The 19,458-nt window shown below is 42.1% G+C and overlaps 1 protein-coding gene across 4 annotated transcripts in view; it reads left to right on the top strand.

The window, feature by feature from the left end:
• myo5aa (myosin VAa) overlaps positions 1–19,458 on the top strand; it is a 48,790-nt gene that overhangs the window by 18,070 nt on the left and 11,262 nt on the right. For 2 of the 4 annotated variants that reach the window (XM_019278890.2, XM_019278888.2), the window contains exons 6-30: positions 1,417–1,560; positions 3,644–3,725; positions 5,121–5,228; positions 5,371–5,477; positions 6,249–6,514; positions 6,626–6,707; positions 6,803–6,943; positions 8,219–8,344; positions 9,147–9,230; positions 11,591–11,593; positions 12,603–12,758; positions 13,157–13,254; positions 13,435–13,521; positions 14,073–14,181; positions 14,323–14,534; positions 14,703–14,859; positions 14,994–15,233; positions 15,321–15,569; positions 16,399–16,492; positions 16,604–16,749; positions 16,944–17,057; positions 17,158–17,292; positions 17,669–17,725; positions 17,858–18,085; positions 18,600–18,608. In XM_019278890.2, the coding sequence (XP_019134435.1) occupies positions 1,417–1,560; positions 3,644–3,725; positions 5,121–5,228; positions 5,371–5,477; positions 6,249–6,514; positions 6,626–6,707; positions 6,803–6,943; positions 8,219–8,344; positions 9,147–9,230; positions 11,591–11,593; positions 12,603–12,758; positions 13,157–13,254; positions 13,435–13,521; positions 14,073–14,181; positions 14,323–14,534; positions 14,703–14,859; positions 14,994–15,233; positions 15,321–15,569; positions 16,399–16,492; positions 16,604–16,749; positions 16,944–17,057; positions 17,158–17,292; positions 17,669–17,725; positions 17,858–18,085; positions 18,600–18,608 (3,234 nt within the window). The remainder of the gene's footprint in view (positions 1–1,416; positions 1,561–3,643; positions 3,726–5,120; positions 5,229–5,370; positions 5,478–6,248; positions 6,515–6,625; positions 6,708–6,802; positions 6,944–8,218; positions 8,345–9,146; positions 9,231–11,590; positions 11,594–12,602; positions 12,759–13,156; positions 13,255–13,434; positions 13,522–14,072; positions 14,182–14,322; positions 14,535–14,702; positions 14,860–14,993; positions 15,234–15,320; positions 15,570–16,398; positions 16,493–16,603; positions 16,750–16,943; positions 17,058–17,157; positions 17,293–17,668; positions 17,726–17,857; positions 18,086–18,599; positions 18,609–19,458) is intronic. The other 2 variants (XM_019278891.2, XM_019278889.2) reach the window with 2 other exon arrangements.

The raw sequence follows: 19,458 nt of genomic DNA, 5'->3' as shown, positions 1-19,458 counted from the left end.
TTACACGTCCAAACGAACGCTCGTGCCTGTGAAGGACTGGGAAAAGCTCAGTTTCATAGCTGTGAATTTGTCTTGCATCATTTTTCCGGGCAGGTTGTGTATAGACGTTTGTTTCTTTGGCCTAATCACGCTACAGTGTATTCACTTAATAATATGGACTACATTTTTAGTCCTTCTCCTTTTGCTCCTTTCCTTTCTCCTCCACTGACATTTACTTACTCCCTTCCCTTCCGTTTCTCCACCACACTCTGTCTTTCTGGCCTCAAGCTGCTCTCTGCTGTGAAAACACTGGTCTTATCCTGAGCTGTGTGTGTGTGTGTGTGTGTGTGTGTGTGTGTTTTTTATTTCTTCCTGGAGAGTCATAAGGACAGGAGGATTTGGAGAGCTCTCCTGTGCCCATATGCCACGACACCCCCCGAGCTCCCCCACCCCCTCATCCCCTTCTCCTCCCCTCCTCCACCTCTTGCCATCCCCCACCCAGTCCGAGCTTTCCGACTGCTCTACCAACATCGCTCTCTCATCCTCCACTTCCACCTCAGGCCAATCACAGACGAGCTGACAGAATGAATGGAGAGCTTTCTTTCAGTGCAGTGATGTCACTTCAGCCTCTAAGCTCGGAGTAGACGGTTGCATCAGCCTTTTCAATATTACAAAACCTGTGTGTGAGGATGTGTGCGCGAGAGAGGCAGAGAGTGTGTGTGTGTGTGTGCGTCTCTGTGTGTTTGGCTGATGCAGGCAGAGATTGGAATACCTGCTCCGCTCAAAGACTCCTTGTCTGCAGTGAAAGACTGTGTGTTTGGCCTTAACTCAGCAAGAACCCTCTGTGCTCACACTCACACATGATTTAACTCTACTCAAGCTGGGTGGTTGTGTGTGCGTTTGTATGTAGCCCCATCCGTCTACTGACAATTCCTAGTAGGGTCATTGATCAATCCTCTGTATTGAACTAAGACTGCTGACTGCAGATGGTTTAGTTTGCCGATGTATAGCAGGAAGAAGCCTCTTGACATATCTAACTCTTGTTAGTGGAAGAACACAAGTCCATTAAAACACATACAACTGATTTGGTGTGGAGCAGTGGCAAATAATCTTAAGCTTATTTCAGGTTGTAAGACGCAGTATGAAAGGTTCTGGTTTGTAATGATGAGACCAGAACCAGGCTAGCTGTTACCAGACTTTGTGCCGTGCTAAGCTTACTGGCATTAATATCATATTCACTGCACAGACATGATCTGACTCTTGACTGCCCTCTCACACTGCTGTTGTGATATTCTGGGACAACTGGAGCTACTGTTTGTGCACAAATGGAATTTAAATGATAAAGTACCGCTGCACCGTCTGCTGTATCTAAATTTACAGGCCACCACAGTACGTTGCATTCATTTTTTTGCATTTTGTTTTCCTTCTTACACCCAGGCCATCGGAAATGCAAAGACAACCCGAAATGACAACAGCAGTCGCTTCGGTAAATACATCGAGATCGGTTTCGACACCCGGTTCCGAATCATCGGCGCCAACATGAGGACATATCTGCTGGAGAAATCACGAGTGGTGTTTCAGGTGAGCGCACAAATGTGTTTTGTTGTGGATATTTCATTGACTTGCACTCATTCCTTTACTTACAGTCTATTACCTCTGACTCAGCCATCACAGATTCATGCATAAAGTTAACCTTTGTACAGATCTGCATTTTAGAGCTGGACTCTCGAATAGACACGACACACAACACATTAAGCTTCAGCTCGTGCACTGCAAAAAACGCTTTTCCGGAGTTTGTCAGTCTTTGCAAAGCACAGCCAAAAGTCACAGTGGCATTGTCGTGTCCTTCAGTCATATTAGCTTAATTTCTGATAGCAAATGGCGTTCCTGCGGAAGTATCCTTGTTACTGATGTGTTTGTTGTCCACGAACACATACAGTCCTTCAGTTGACCTTACAAGTAAAGAGAATTTAATTTAATATCACCTGTGATTTGTTTTTCCTTGACATTTCTGGATGCGTTTTCAGCAGTAATGTATTTACACCATGTATTACAACACTCAGGGGTTTGCTGGCTGGCATCAGAATGATTGTATATGAGTTATAGCTCATTGTCTATTATACTGCAAAATCCCATCTGAGATCTCATGGATCTGGAAATAGTGAACAGTCTGCTTTCATCTTTAAATTATAGTAGAATTACATTTTTATTATGTGTATTGATGCTTCGATTGAAACCTCAAATTAAAAAGACACTCTCCCACGTTAGTGACAGTAAATTACACAATCCAAAGCGCTGAAACACACATGCCACAAACACACTGGAGCCATGACTCAGTAGTTTATTGGTTTTAAGTGGTCTCACACATGACTCTAGTGTTGCTGCACACATTCACACATGCATGCATGCACGCACGAACAGGAAATAGTCTGACTTTCAAACTTTGTTGGACAACGAGCAGGTGGGAATCAAACTTTCACTCTCTGAAAAGTAAAAAGTGAAAAAGTGAAAATGCAGTCAACCAAACACACACACACACACACACACACACACACACACACATCAAAGCAGTCTGTTCAGTAGGAGTCATAAAAAAACTCAGCCAACATGAACTGTCAGTCTGACCCTGGTGTTATTTAGAACAGAAGAGGTATGCAGCAGTAACTTCCTTCGAGCCCTTTGTGGACAAAGAGGAAGAGAAAACAAGCTAAACCTCAATCCAGCTATCCGTCTGTCACGCTGTCTCGCTACAGCGAGGCGTTTCTTTCCTCTTCCCCCTCTTTCTCCCTCTCCTTGGTGTCAAAGACATTTTTCCTCAAGTAATGATCCTTTCTTATCTTTGTAATCCTGTCGTTTTCCCTCCCTCTGCAGTCCTCGCTTTTTAAATCACGTCATAACATTAATATTTTCTGGCTTGCACGTGTGTCCAAGTTCTGTCTTGATAAAGTTTACCTACCTCTTTATTGTATAGCTTTACTGTATATTCAGCAGGTGTATTTGCTCACCGGTGGAGCCAGTAGGGCAGCGTCTAGATAAAGAACAAGGACATTTTAAATTTGCATGCACATGTAGGTGTGAGTGCACACACACACACACACACCCACACACACACACACACATACACAGCTGTCATAGGCAGTGCTGTTGAGGAATGAGGATGTTGGTGTAAAAAACGTGATCACTCCCTTCCTCTCATTTTCACACGCTTGTCTCAAGTGTCACCTATTTCTAGGTGTGTGAGTGTGTTTGGGTGCAGTAATGTAGGACACAGGTAACCGTGTGTTTCCGGCTTTACAACACACTGCCAACATATCACAACACAGCACTTATCTATCAAGTAGTATCTCTTCATGTGAATAGATGTACAGGTGGGCCACATCTTGTGTTGTGAGTGTAGGAAATAACATGTGATATCCTCATCCTCCTCTGTAATATCTGTTGACATGCCCTTGAGCAAGGCACAGATGCTCCAGTGGAGCTTCCAGATGTTAACTGTGGAGCTGTGTAATTGTAAAGCACATATGATGATACACTTAGACATATTTTCTCTGCATGAATGAAGCGTGCGATGAGGACTGAATCCGTGCAGGTGAATGCCATTCATGCTTTAGATGTACATGTAGGAATCCCCTCATATCATGTGATCTTCACGCTTTTCTTTCAGGCGGACGAGGAGAGGAATTATCATATCTTCTATCAGCTCTGTGCTTCATCCCATCTGCCTGAGTTCAAGACTCTGAAGCTAAGTAAGTTTCACCCACGCACATGTACATTGACGCACACAAAAACAGTGGCTTCAGTCAAATCTGTTCACTTTCTGGCAGCAGAAGGAACTTAACTCTTGTCATGTTTTTGTGGTGAAGCGGGCCGCAGCGCCCAGCCACATATGAATATTATCTGACCTCGAGAACTTGGCAGATCCATTAGCGACAGCAAAAACAGCATTGAACGCAGAGTAAGTGATTGTAAGAGCATTGTGTTAGCTGCAGCGGCTTTCCACAGCAGCAAATCTGAAAACAATGCAGATCCATCATGTCAGTGACCCACTGACTCAGCCAAGCACACTATAATTAAAGTTTAATTACCAGTTTTTCCGATTAATTGTCCCCGAAGGACTTTTTAACTGCAGTGTCTGCTGGAACTGATCGCACACTACACTCCATATATGAAATATTTTTAATCTACCAACAAAATAAAGCACAGTGGGGTGCCTGAAGATGTCACGTTTTTATCTTTTAGAAGTACTGAACTCACTGAGTGTGTGTGGTTGAACAGGCTCTCATACAGAGCGCTCCCACTGTGGACCTGCACCTGCTAGTCCTAGTCATGACACACACACACACACACACACACACACACACTGCTGGCACTGTCACTTACAGCCACTCATTTGGCTCTCTCTCTCTTTCTATCACACTCACACACACACACACACACACACACACAGCTGCTGTCTTTTCCTCTCCTGCTGACTTCCTGGCCTCGGTAAATAGAGTGGTTGTCACAGTCGTGTCAGTGGCTCTCGTTGCTAAGCAACAGGCCATGCCTTATATTCGGCGTAAAACGCGCACAAAGAAACTGATTGTGGGAAAGTTGAGCTAACGTCATTCTTGCGCAGAAGTGCTCTTGATTTCACGTCCTTTCTAAGAACGCTGAACCATCTGCAAAATCATGACATGGCGTCTGTCTCGCTTTGAGTGAGTCATCGTTTTGAAAATCTGATTTCTCTGTAAAGAACATTTACACCCACACTTAAGTGAAAGGGGACACTGAAGGAACCCACTGTAAGAATATAGCTTGGTGAATTATTCGCTTTAATCCATGACCACTTAGAAAAACCTCTCTCGTCTGTATAGTTGGTTTACTTGCGTTACCAACAACAAACCAGGATTGTTGCTATGGTTACATGGAGGACTACCCTGGACATGCACTGAGAATGATCCAACGTTTGTGGATCAGTGTCACTGTGATGATTTTAACAAACTGCTCCTCTCACCTCGAAATAAATGTAATATATTTTCTAGTTCTATATCTTAAATCAGAAGCAAGTTTAGGACGATGCATCAAGTCGTTGCTCTGTGTAAAACCGCACGCACTGCATGTTTTCTGAATGTATTCACCCTCTCTGTTTCTCCACACAGGCAGTGCAAACGACTTCTTGTACACCAGACAGGGCCGCAGCCCCGTCATCGACGGCGTGGACGACACCAAGGAGCTTTGCACCACTCGCAATGCCTTCACACTGCTCGGTAACACGCACACCCTCGCGTATAATTAAATACACATTCAGATGTAATGTATTTTAAAATGTGACTGGTGGAGTGAAGTGTATAATAATCAGAAAATGAATTGAATTTGGGGATATTGATATATATGTGTGTTCCTCTGCAGGTATTAATGAGTCCTATCAGATGGGGTTGTTCCAGGTTTTGGCTGCTATTCTTCATCTGGGAAACGTGGAGATTAAAGACAGAGACTCAGACAGCAGCGTCATTCCTGTGAGGATAATATTTGTACTGCAGTTCTGATTGTCAGCAACACTTAAACTTGTTTTTGTTCTTTTTGTGGCGGGGGGGAAAGTTTGTCTTTTTGATTTCAGCTGCCCTCCTATAACTGGATTGACAAACATGACATGATTGTTGTGATGAATGGGAGCAATTCAAATGTCTGAAAGTGTCAGCAAACATCCCCAACACGTCACTCCATGTGACGGGGATATGAAGGAGAAAATTCATTAGAAATATGTCAGAAATATTTCAATACATGTCACTCCTCAATCATACCTATGTACTGATTTAATTTAAGTTGTGCTGTCATGAGAACTGTTGCATTCATGTTCAATCTATTCCTTGTCTCTCTGTCATAAAACTCACAGACAGTTTGATGTGTTTGTGATTTTCGAAAGCCTCACACTGGACTAACTTCTCTGTGGTTAAATTGGCTATTAGCATAAATATGATGACCTTCAGTATTGTAGGTTATCTGAGAACAATTATCGGACTCCCACACAGAGACATTATGTGCTCATTCACTTTCCGAGTGACAGAGCAAATTCTTTGTGGTTCACTGACAGCAGTATTTGCATCATTGATAAATCACTGGTAAAGTTTATGTTAGCCAGTGACAGACAGAAATGTGAAAACGAATGTTATGTAGATCCAAAAATATTATAATTTAATGTCTCTCCGAATGATGGAATCCACCTTTTCATAGCTGACATCTTGTTGGGTTTCTCGTTTTTAATGATTCAAATCTGCTTCTACCCGTAGCCCAATAATCGCCACCTGACGGCGTTCTGCGACTTGGTAGGCGTGACCTATCAGGACATGTCTCAGTGGCTGTGCCACAGGAAGCTGAAGACGGCCACAGAAACGTATATCAAGACTATCCCCCGCCTGCAGGCCACCAACGCCCGTGACGCTCTGTCCAAACATATCTACGCCAAGCTTTTCAACTGGATTGTGGAGCACGTTAACAAAGCCCTAATCACCAATGTCAAACAGCACTCCTTCATCGGGGTCCTCGACATCTACGGGTACATCTGCGAGTTGTACTAATAACTCAGCTTTTGATTTGATCATTTAATTGAGTTAGCCATGTAGTCGATGTCATACAGCTGTCTGACTCCTCTGTTCTTCCTCTCAAGGTTTGAGACATTTGAGATCAACAGCTTTGAGCAGTTCTGCATCAACTACGCTAATGAGAAACTCCAGCAGCAGTTCAACATGGTGAGCAGCATATTTTACCTGATGGAGGTCTCATTTCTTTAATTATCTGATGCACAGATCCAGCCTGATCCCCACTTTTTTGTGTATGTGTGCAGCATGTGTTCAAGCTGGAGCAGGAGGAGTACATGAAGGAGCAGATCCCGTGGACTCTGATCGACTTCTACGACAATCAGCCCTGCATCAACCTCATAGAAGCCAAGATGGGCGTCCTGGACCTGTTGGATGAAGAGTGCAAGGTATGATCCACAGAGTTCACTGAATAATAATTCAAATAACTTTTATTCCATAACCTACTCTGGTAAATTACCATGATTAAAACACATGACAGACAGAACCAGATCTTACTCCTTTGTCACTGTTGCCTTTTGTTTGGTTCAGTCTATAAAACAATCAATCAGTTCATCTTTTAACAAGTCTCTGCATTGATTTCTCGCTGACTTGGTTGGTGGACTGAATATAAACTAGCAGGAGAAGTGAGTCCATGCTGCATGTTTTATCAGAGGCCTGTAGGTTGAAGTTGAACGCCCCCCGTTCTGCTTTACATTTGTGTTTTTCACAGTGGACCTGTCAGTGCCTCGCACCACAAACCGCACCCAAGTCTACAACACCTACACTTATAGTTCACATCAGAGTTTAGCTGCAGGAAGGAAACGATGACCAGAGGCATGAAAGCTTCTCTTCTCTTCTTTCTTTAAAGCTTTTTTTTTTAGTTTTTATTTTGTCGTAAACGCTTCACATAGGTTACAGAGACCTGACAGCAACGCTGGGCTGAGTTTAAGTTGAATATGTATGAAATAGTTGTAGTAAAGACGGATCACTAACGATGCTGAGTAATCTCTCTGTGGCTCTTTCTTTCTGATTTCACAAGCTGTTGACTTTTGAGGTGGTCCACATTGCTAACATTATTGCACTGTAAAGCAAACACAAAGTGGACATTTGGTTTGACTTTTTTGAAATATTAGAACACAATAAGTCCTCACACCCTATGTAACCAGAAAAAAAGAGATTTGATGCAACACCTTTTTAAAATGTTCAGTTTTCTGGTCTCTCAGGTTATTTATAAGCAGGTGGTTACCTGTGAATTGCTTAAACTAAAGGAGGACAATGACTCATGTTGGACATGTGGTGAGGAGGTGGGGACTTCAAAATATTGTGAAGAGATTCGATCTTTCTTGAATAAAATATTAGGAGGATCTCCCACCTTGTGTCTGTTGTTACCAAGTTGTCATTAATTGACAAAACATGTGAGGTTGTGGTTACATTTAGCCATGAGTCTATTGAATTCATGTGTACAGTAGCTTCATATGAACAATTGACTCTCGACCACGTAGGAGAGAAGAATATGGTTTCTGTCACAGTTAGGTGGGTCACTTTCTCTCTCTCTCTTTACTCTTCTTTTATTTTTCTTAGTTAGTTTTTTCTGGTGGTTGTCGCCTTTGTTTTGTTCCTTCGCTTACGTACATGTTGTCTCACTGACAGTTGCCATTGTGTCCTCTCTCTTCCTGTACCAGATGCCTAAAGGTTCAGATGATTCATGGGCTCAGAAACTCTACAACACACACCTAAAGACCTGCTCCCTCTTCGAGAAGCCGCGCATGTCTAACCGCGCCTTCATCATCCAACATTTTGCTGACAAGGTGGGTTTGGCCTGACGTTATGTTTGCTACATGTCTGCATAGTCAGCTATAAAAGTAATGCCATGGTGACTAAAGGTTTGAAGTGTTAGTGTTTTGTGTCACAAAGTGCCTTTTTAGCTCAAAAGACAACATCTAGGGACAGATTGGCTGCAGTGGCTGCTGCAGTGCTATTTTTAGGTTTTGGCTGGAGGACAGATGACTTTTTTTTTTTTATTGTTGTCATTGTTTTCACACAAAAAGTTAAGCAATGCAGTGTCTAAAGTGTGTGTGTGTGTGTGTGTGTGTGTGTGTGTGTGTGTTGGTATAATCCACTTTAGTGTAATAGGTTTCGTATGCTATAATGAGGTGCTGTGTGACGCAGGGTTATTTTTCATGTCTGTTTTTAGATCCTCGCTATAAGGTTACAGATAAATGGGTCAAGGACTAATGCAGGCTTTCACATGAGGGTCCGCTGATATTAAAATGGGATCCTTGGAAATGTTTCAGACCAAACATTTGCAGAGATTAATGTTGATGTATTTAAAGTAACTCGATTCAGAAGTTTGGAGCTCATGTGAAGATTTTACTGGCCACCTCATGTTGACTTATAACTAAAAGATGAAACATTTCCCATATAAATGTACACTAAACATCTAAACTAAATGTTTCTATGAGTCAGGTTATTTGTAAATGTGCAGGAATGTGGATAGGAAAACAAAAATGAACCAAACAAGTAAACCGTAATTTCTCATTGGAAATGAATGACCTGGAAAAATCCTCTCAGGTTTATTGTAACACAAACTGTGCTGTGTTTGTCGATCAGGTGGAGTACCAGTGTGATGGCTTTCTGGCGAAGAACAAGGACACAGTGAATGAAGAACAGATCAATGTCCTGAAGGCCAGCAAGGTGAGGAGCATGCACACACATCTACATTACACTATGTACAATGAGTCAAAGGCAGAAGATTCATGCGCGTTCGAACACATCAGTGCACAATACAAAGTGCTACGAAGCATTCACTGATCAAAGCCAAGAGGCCTGCAGCTCACCTGATCTATTGTTTACGGACCATGAGTCCCACCTGACTGCTCAGGGAAGCAGCGCCCTCCTCTGGCCATGTGGTGACAGTGTTGAGACCTGCAGTGATCAGTGCATCAGTGCAGTTTATGTACAAATAACAAAGCTGAACACATACACACACATTAAGTTTGGATATCATCCAGTTGACCCACAGAAGATACATATGATTGTAGTTCATAAATATTTCACCATCTTATCCAAATATCTATTTAATGACTTACAGAGAAGCCTGACTGAGTCGAAATAATAAATGAATGATAGCAATGCATCCTGTACTTATGCAGCAGCAACCTATTTTTTATTTAGTTTTCATCAACAACAGGGCTGCATATATGTTTTCTTCTGTTTCTTTCCAGTTGTAGGCAGCATTTGTACACATCATAGACAAATTATAACCAAATAAGACAAACAGAAACAACTTAATACTCACTCCAAATGAAATATATGAAATTAAATATACATAATCAGACGTTCATACATTCCACATGATTGTTTCGTTTGGAAAAAGGAAAACCACCTACACATACGTACGTGTTTGTCCAAAATGTTCACAGTGACCTTCAAATGTTCTTTTATAGACTTCAGCAAGAGCAGAATTGGGTAAGGGTTCAAATAATGTCTCCTCTAACCTCTAACACAACCACTTAACACACAAACACACAATCAACATATAGTCTGAATGTCACTGTAGAAATCTGTGAGAATCAGACAATTAGGATTAAATGTAAACGAGCTCTTAATCAGATTTAATCTAACTCCGTTCTTCTCTGCCAAGCTTATCCCATTATTCTGAGTGTGTGTGTGTGTGTGTGTGTGTGTGTGTGTGTCAGCTAGTACAGTACAACAAGCAGCACATCTGTAAAATGTCGATTAAACAGAAGTTTTTCTTTTTACAAGTCAAACCGTCTAATTTATTCACCCACTTTATTTTCTGTATTTACCAATACCCTCAACTGAGACAACAACTGACTGAAATATTAGTTTATAAACATTTGTCAGCTATCAGTTTTTTCATTGCAACCCCATGTAACAAATTAACATGCAAAACGCAACATGACCAGGTAGAATATCCTCTCTATGAGACATGGAGGCAGGTCTGTTGAGACAGATGATCAGAGTTGGAAGACCTCAGGCCAGCATGGAGAGGACGTAAGGTGCTGCCAATGGAAAATTCAGTTTTATCAAACAACCTGAGTTACATTTTTATAGTTTTGATCATCATCTGGGAACACAACGACATCGCTACAATGATACAGTGTGCAGTCAGATGGATCATACAGCTGTGTGCACAACTATGGCAAGGATAATGAGTCAAAGTAGCGCCAGGAAGTTGGTCTGTAAATTATTATGAATATTTACTTATGGCAGAAATAAAATCTAATTTTAATAAAGATTCATTAGTGTATAACCACCTGAAAATAACCATCATCTGATTTTGTTACCTTTTAAAATCAGCCTTTTATATCTACAAATACTACAGATGTTCCTCCAGATTGTTTTATGTATATTTTATGTCCACCATAATGTCCCCCTTCACAGTAGGAAGGACTTGGTGAGGTGATGGTAGCAATCAGCCACTACAACACTAAATGCTAAATCCCACACACTGCTCCTTTTAAAACCAGCAATCGTCTGACCTTTAATGTATCACAGTAATAACAGATCATATTGGCCAAAAACTACAAAAACTTCCTTTGGAAATAATACAGTGAAATATTTCACCTGCATCTCTCCAAACTACACTGGGACCTGCGAGACACACAGGAGTCTAAGCATTTGTGCCGACGTCTAGTTGCAGGTCTGATCGATACAGTGCACTGCTGCAGAGATTTCCCGTGATGCATTGCAACCCAGGGATGTGATCAAAATAACAGATAAAATCCAACCATGTGACCGATTTCCAGCCGCAGATGAATTTGGCTTGGAAACGCACCCATCATCTTCACCATGTTCCTTCCATCCATTTCAGCTTCATCATCAGTCCGCCTGGTTTTATTTACTTTGGAATCGTAGATGTGTATCATAGTTTTTGATGTGGGTGATACTGATTTTGAACTTGAGCTTTGGGTTTCCTTTTAAACTTTCCTTTTTAAATGTCATTGTGTTTCTTTTGTCACTGTGTCTCCATATGTTGTCCATGTATGTTTGGTTCTGTCCTCATCATGACAACCCTTCCCTGCCAGCAGAAGGTAAACAGAGGCGTTCTTACAACGCTGGTCCGCCTGTAGGTCTTCCTTTCCTCCTTCCCTTTCTCTCTCTCTTTCTTTCTGGCAATGAGTTGTTATCACTCTAACAGCACTGAGGAGATTGAAGTCGTGTATGCCTTTTGTTTGCTGCATGGGGAGCACTAAAGGCACTCTGGCAGGAGAGAGGCAGGGGGTTGGACATAAAAACAAGAGACAAAGGAAGGAGGGTATTTTTATATGTTTTCAGAGTGATGCTGACAGCGAGCAGCACATAAAGCCTTTGTAGCCGCGGCTGTCCTGGCTTAATGACGCTGGCGAGAGGAGCAGCATGGCAGTGCGTAACGCAGCATCCTCCTCATATAACCTCAGTGTTATATGGAACAAGACTGATGTGTGTGTGCTTTACTAAAGAGTGTACATCCTACATATGATTTAACACCATGGCATAATATATGTCATATATGGCCACTTCATATTGTCATATATGATCAAACATTTATTGTTTTTATTGGCTTTTCATAACATTGCAACAACTCTCTGACTGCGAATGAGTTTAACAAACGCTAATCAACAAATCTAGTAACATCTACTCACTCATCTACTGAAATGATCAAGCAGCTTTTCAGCTATCTGTGTGAACATCTTGATTAATTAGCTCTCATGTATGTTAAACTGTTCCTACACCTGATTACAAGTACGGTGAATATAGATTTAGTATAAATTAAATTAAATCAATCATCAAGTCAAGTTGAATTATTAAGGCTTGTGGCAAAATAAAGCTGTCATTGTGCTTTGTATGGCTGTATGCAATAGGTAAGAGAAATCCATATGCATGCTGTACGGTAAGAATCAATTTTAAGTCATGAATATGCACTGAAGCTTAATTTACCAGCATATCCAGAGTGAAATGCTTTGTCGTCAACTTATTTCTCAGTGAATCAATAATGCCTGCAGTGTCCAATGCTGCCATCAGCTGTTCCATTTGTGACTCAGAGTGTGCTGCTCTTCCCAGTTTGACCTGCTGGTGGAGCTGTTTCAGGACGAGGAGAAAGCCACCAGCCCCACCGGTCAGGTCCAAGGCACCGGAGGCCGGACCCGCCTCAGCATCAAACCCGACAAGAGCCGAGAGAAGAGCAGCAAGGAGCACAAGAAGACCGTCGGCTGCCAGGTTGATATATTTCTCTCTGGTGTTTTCTTATGTGGTCTGATGCTGTTTCATGTTTTGTACACTGCGCTTAGTCTAGTCTAACAGCACAAAGTGAGGTCAAATCCAGCTTGTTTTGGCATCCTAACACATTGAAAATATATTCTGTGTCCAAGGTTTGTTTTTATCACTGTCAGGATAAAAAAAACAAAAAACAAAAACAAAGAATGAAAACTTTCCAGTAGATTTAGAGGGATATGTTGTATTTCTTTTAATTGAATATATATATTTGATGCTCATTATCTTAATGATAATTATCCAAATCTGCATTTTACACTCACTCAACTGGCTTGAAGCTACAAGAATGGTGATGATGGTGATCATGAAAGTAATGTTGTTGACGTCGACGTCTCTTCTTGCAGTTTCGTAACTCTCTACAAATGCTGATGGAGACACTGAATGCAACCACTCCGCACTACGTACGCTGCATCAAACCCAATGACTTCAAACTGGCCTTCACGTGAGTCTTCTTCCTCTCTGTTTATGAAAATGTTTTCCAAGCATTTTGAAACACTATGATATATGACATGGTTTTATTCTTTTTTTTTTCTGTGCTCAGTATGGATATGGATATTCCACCATCTTAGCTCAGGTGTAATTCCTGGTGGCCATATTGACTGTGGTTATTTGTTGTTGGCAGGTTTGATCCCAAGCGTGCAGTGCAGCAGCTCAGAGCCTGTGGTGTCCTGGAAACAATCCGCATCTCTGCTGCAGGTTTCCCATCCAGGTACTGACGCAGCACTGACACCGATTCCCATAGATTCATTTGTGTTGTGCACCCAAAAAGACTTTTTTAAAATAGCTAATTTATGAATGAATAATACATCCTTACCACAATACAGTCGGCTCAGTGCAGCATTGATGAGATTTGATCTCATGTTTTTATCATTTATCGTCACTCAAGTTGTGCACAAGTGATTAGCTTTCTCCCTCTAGAGGAGGCTGTTTTATTTTAGTCTTGCTTTACTTACTAGTGTCCTTACTGCATTTTAGATCGATATTAATGCTGACCAAGTTTGGATTTCTAAATGTTTTGTCAGTCAAGGATATATCAGAATTATTTTTACATTTACAAATATTTTACAACTTGACACAATAAATAAAACATGCATTGCATTTAGTCATTTGTGGTTTTCTTTCGAGAAAGACAATTAGCAAAACAAACAGTTTCCTTCTTTTGGAAAAAATAAACTTGATTGAACAAACAATTAAACAAACAATTAAATCAGATGTTTAGTTCATGGCAGTCTTCTCACAGTTTTTATTTGTGTGTCTCAGATGGACGTACCAGGAGTTCTTTAGTCGTTACAGAGTGCTGATGAAGCAAAAGGATGTGTTACCTGACAAGAAGATGACCTGCAGGAACGTTCTGGAGAAACTTGTTCAGGTCAGTCAGATTTTTTTACTTCTCTTTTCTCTTAAAAGTTAAACATGAAGGCTATACCATAGTATGATTTCCTTTGCCTGTCCACTTTGGTCCATCTAATCACTGTTTTGATCCCTGATCTTGGCTCCTGTCTTCCTTCAGGACCAGGATAAATACCAGTTTGGTAAGACCAAGATCTTCTTCAGGGCTGGCCAGGTTGCCTACCTGGAGAAGTTGAGGGCAGACAAGTTGCGTGCTGCTTGCATCCGCATCCAGAAAACTATTCGCTGCTGGCTGGCACGCAAGAAGTATCTGCGCAAGCGCAGCGCTGCCATCACCATCCAGAGATACACCAGAGGATACCAGGCTCGCTGGTGAGTCACTTGAACCTGATATTAACCTCCTTTCATCCAGTCAGACAGGAACAATCACATCAGAGACATTTCATTCCTTTTTACTGATTACTGCAGCCAAAGGTCTGAAGAAATATTCAAATTAGAAATGCATATTTGTTAAGACATGTATCTCTTGACACTCCACAGCCTGGCAAAGTTCATGCGTCGCACTCAGGCGGCCACCATCATCCAGAAGTACCAGAGGATGTACGTGGAGAAGAAACGTTACAGGCAAAAGCAGGCTGCCGCTCTGGCCATGCAGACCATTCTCAGAGCCTACATGGCCCGGCAGAAGTACCAGGCGGTAAGACACACACAGCACAAAGTGCAGTTATTTTCCTATTTTGTCTCACTGACACTTTCTTCTATTAAAAGCCTGTAACATGTGTCCACATGTGCTCTCATTCTGCCTCTCATTTACTCTTTCTGTGTCTGTAGCTGCTGCGGGAGCACAAGGCGGTGATCATTCAGAAGCGCGTTCGTGGCTGGTTGGCTCGGTGCTGGTACAAGCGCTGTCTCGTCTCCATCGTCTACCTGCAGTGCTGCATCCGCAGGATGAGGGCCCGGCGCGAGTTGAAGAAGCTGAAGATCGAGGCTCGCTCAGTGGAGCACTTCAAGAAGCTCAACAAAGGCATGGAGAACAAGATCATGCAGCTACAGAGGAGAATCGACGAGCAGGTGAGTTCTTTCCACGTTTTTGTTTTAATGTCCACATGCATTGATTCATTTTTCTAACGACCTTCTTCTCCATCCCACGCCTCCAAGAGCAAGGAAAATCGGACGGTCAACGAGAGGCTAATCGGTCTGGAGAGTTCCTACACAGCAGAGACCGAGCGTATGCGTGGCGACCTGAACCGTCTCCGCGGGGTGGAGGAGGAGGCCAAGAACAAAACCAACCAGGTCACCTCGCTGCTGGAGGAGCTGGAGAGGCTGAGGAAAGAGCTGAGCGCCACACAGCAGGAGAAGAAGACCATCGAGGACTGGGCGCAAACCTACAGGGACGAAATGGAGAAAGTAAGATGGGAATCCAGAGCCATATCCTTACATTTACCTGTAGTTATCCTGGTCCTCTGTTCCTCCACCGTGTACAAGAGTGATACATGTCCATCTCTCCTTGTCCCCTATTTTCAGAGATATTTCCATAAATGTTGGTTGCCTGTTCAAACCATTTTTTAAGAGTAATTTGGATGTTTTGAATTTCACATTTGATCAAATTTAAAAACAAGTGGCTTATTTACGCTCCTTGAACCTCCTCTGTCTTCTCTTGACCACTTAGATTTCCATTTTTAGCGAGACAAAAATCCTATTATTAGTTTAGTTCAATAGAAATTGGTCCCATTGAGTACAGTCTCCCATAGTTAGCTGGAAATATACATATCACAAATATAAAAATGTGCATATTGGCATCAGAGGAAAACAGTTTTTCCCCAATTTAGGAGGCAGAGCGAACCAGGGGAAACTGGGCACGTGGTGCGCTCAGAGGGCAGTGTTGCCCTGTGGCAGGTGAGCGCAGGAGATAGAGTAGTGTGCTAGTGAGGTAGCCACTGAACTGTGCGTGTACTCTGTGCTTCTGGCGAGTGTTTTTTCTTCTTTTGTATTCACATAACACAGTAAAATAAAACAGTGTTTGATGACAGGCGTGCACAATAAATGGATCATGTGTGTCAGGGTGCATCAACTTTTTTGTCCAATTTAGCGAAATGAATGTTCAGCTTTTACCAGCCACTCAATAGATTACTATTGTTTTTCTTGGCTGGTTAGTGAAATAAATCACTTATGTTATATATTTTACTGACATTTGGCTGGTGGCTGGTGCTAATTTTCTCCCCTGATTTGTATGTAGATGGTCTCGGAGCTGAAGGATCAGAATGGGTCGCTGAAGAAAGAGAAGGACGACTTGAACAGGTTGATTCAGGAACAGAGTCAGCAGATGACAGGTAGGCAGACATCTGCAACACATCCATCTAATCACGCAGTAATCGTCCCCTGAACCATACAGTATGTTTCCTTTTTTTTAACTGCTTCTTCTGTATGTTTTATCCCGTCAGAGAAAATGGCTCGTGCAATCGCACAGGAGACTCAGCAGCTGGAGACGGATCTGAACGAGGAGCGCTCTCGCTACCAGAATCTCCTGACAGAACACCTTCGCCTCGAGGAGAAGTACGACGACCTGAAGGAGGAAATGGTTTCCTCGGTGAGGGACACACGCGCACACACACAGGCAGTACTTAAGAGAGGATTTCATAATCAGACGTCATTTTTATGCTACACATTTATTTGGTCTATTTTTCAATATTTCACCTCAATAGCAGAAAGCAGATGGTTTGTAACATTAAACACAAAGTGTTTTCAGATTAAGTCTAAGTATTAAAACCCTCTCTTCTGCAGAACGTCTCCAAGCCTGGCCACAGGAGAACAGATTCCACCCACAGCAGCAACGAATCAGAGTACACCTACAACTCAGAGTACGCCGAATTGGAAGAAGGTTCCCGTGCCGCAGAAGTAAGACCTTTACCTTTCAGAGAATGTTCATTTATAGCATTTAGAATGAAGACTTGTCATGGGGGTTCATGCTCTGTTCTGACATGTCTTCGTCATGCAGGATGTGACACGAGGAATAGATACCTCGCTGACCCTCAAGCTGCAGAAACGTCTCACAGAGCTGGAGCAAGAAAAGCAATCGCTGCGTAACGAGCTGGAAAACAAAGAGGAGCAGTTCCAGCGGGCTAGAGCCAGGGTACTGACACCTACACTGAGCTCTGAAACATGTCACTTTATTATAAAACACTTAATATTATAGACATACAGTAATACTTGGATAGTACTTAATGAAAAGCTTGTACATAATAGACATGCATAAGCATGTTACAAACCAGTGTAAGTACAAAAACTTTTCATGACTCTTAATATAATAAGAAGTGTTTCATCATTCTGTACATAATTTAAGTCCCTCATTAGTTAATAAATGAGTTATTACATATGAAAAAAAGGGTGGTTGTTTTTTTCAGATGTAGTTAGACCACAAAATGAAATCACATTTTTTCTTGTCAGACATGTATTACTGACTTTGATCCAGTCCCAAACAAACCTCCATGTTTTGCTCCTTGTTTCAGGATGACGCAGAGTTTAAAAAGGCTCGTGGTGCGGAGCTGGAGTACGAGTCCCTGAAGGTAAGCACTCAAAGGAGAATAAAGTAACAACACTTGCACATGTTCTTCTGAGACGACTGGCTTCAGAAAGCCTCATTTCCCACCTGTTATTAAGACCATGGTCCCCTGACACTTCACTCTTTCACTTCTCAGCGTCAGGAGCTGGAGTCAGAGAACAAGAAGTTGAAACATAACCTGGCGGAGATGAGGCAAAGCCTGCTGGGTGACGCAGCTGCAGGCGCAGGGGCCCCGGGCTCCCCGGCTTACAAAGTACTCCTGGAGCAGCTCAACGCCTCCTGTGAGGAGCTGGACGTCCGCAAGGAGGAGGTGCTGATCCTGCGCTCGCAACTGGTCAGCCAGAAGGAAGCCATGCACCACAAGGTAGAAGAACATTGTGCTTACTGGTTTTCAGCCTGCAATCATCCAGATGTAGTCAAACATCTGGGCACTGTGGTCACATGGTGCTGTTTTTCTTTCATAAAAGGAAGCTGGATATAAGTAAATGCTACACTGCTTGTTTGTATGCACCTTTTTACATGTGTGTGTTGTGTGTTCACCCATGTTATTTCTTTGTTTGTCTATTTGTTGCACAATATCGCAGAAAAGATATCAAAGTCATCAGAACAAAATCTCTCTGGTCACATTTTGTGATCCTATTCTCAGATTTCTACCAGTATTCATTTTTAATATTTCATGAATAACTCAAGAAGGAACCTGAAATCTGTGACTTTTATTTGACAACTGAATTGAAGTTAGTTGTTGATTTTAGGTCCAGTTCATAATTAAATCACATTATTGTTCACACTGTATGTCGTTGTACACATTTTCACTGTACCCTCAGTGTGTCTAACTCTCCTGTCTCCACCTTCTCTCCTCCATCCATGCTTTCCCACAGGATGAGAAGGTACAGTGGAAAAAAAAAAGCATGAGTCTTTGACACTGCCATGATGTGTCTTGTATGTAAAACCCTCTCGAGTAAGAAATCTGATCAAGCAGAATCAGTTGTAGCTGTTGCCACGATTGTGAGAAGATTTATTGAACATAATCCTCTTATACTTTTAAGGTATAAAACCAGGTATCTTTATCATGGTTGTTTAGTGGTGGGACTCTCTTATTCTTCAGTGGTAATTAAACAAAACTGCTATCGGTTTAGTAGAAGACTTAAGTGATGTGGTACTCGATTTGAGGACTCGTGTAAGGAGATCAGGTGGAGGCAAACAAACAAACAAAGACTCCTGGGAATGATGTGATCATCAAAATAATGTAATGTAGGGGTGGAGGGGCGGCGTTTAGCTCAGCTGGTAGAGCAGCCGCACCATGTGCAAAGGCTCAGTCCTTGCTGCAGAAGCCCAGGGTTCGAATCCGACCTGTGGCTCTTTCCCGCATGTCATTCCCCGTCTCTCTCTCCCCACAATCCCACTCTTCAGCTGTCTCTATCCAAATAAAGCTTGAAAAAAATGTAGGGGTGGAAAAGCATCCAACGGTGCAAAAGTATGGCATCTTGCATTGGAAGACTTGACTTAAAATCACATCAGCATTCTTCCTATAAGAGGATTTACATACAGACTCTGCAGGCTGTAGTTAGACTGTCTCATCTGTCTTGTCCTTTTGTTTGTTTCACCAAAAGTCACTGAGAGTTCTCCTCAGTGGTTTGACAGCAGCCACTTTATATCCATTCTTGTGTGAACACTGTAAAACATTCAGATTACTGTTAACACATGACAGTAATCTGAGAAAATGTCATATCAGATGTA

The sequence above is a fragment of the Larimichthys crocea genome, chromosome VIII (assembly GCF_000972845.2).
Source record: "Larimichthys crocea isolate SSNF chromosome VIII, L_crocea_2.0, whole genome shotgun sequence".
NCBI classification, from domain to species: Eukaryota; Metazoa; Chordata; class Actinopteri; family Sciaenidae; genus Larimichthys; species Larimichthys crocea.
This window is presented reverse-complemented; position numbering and strand designations above follow the sequence as displayed.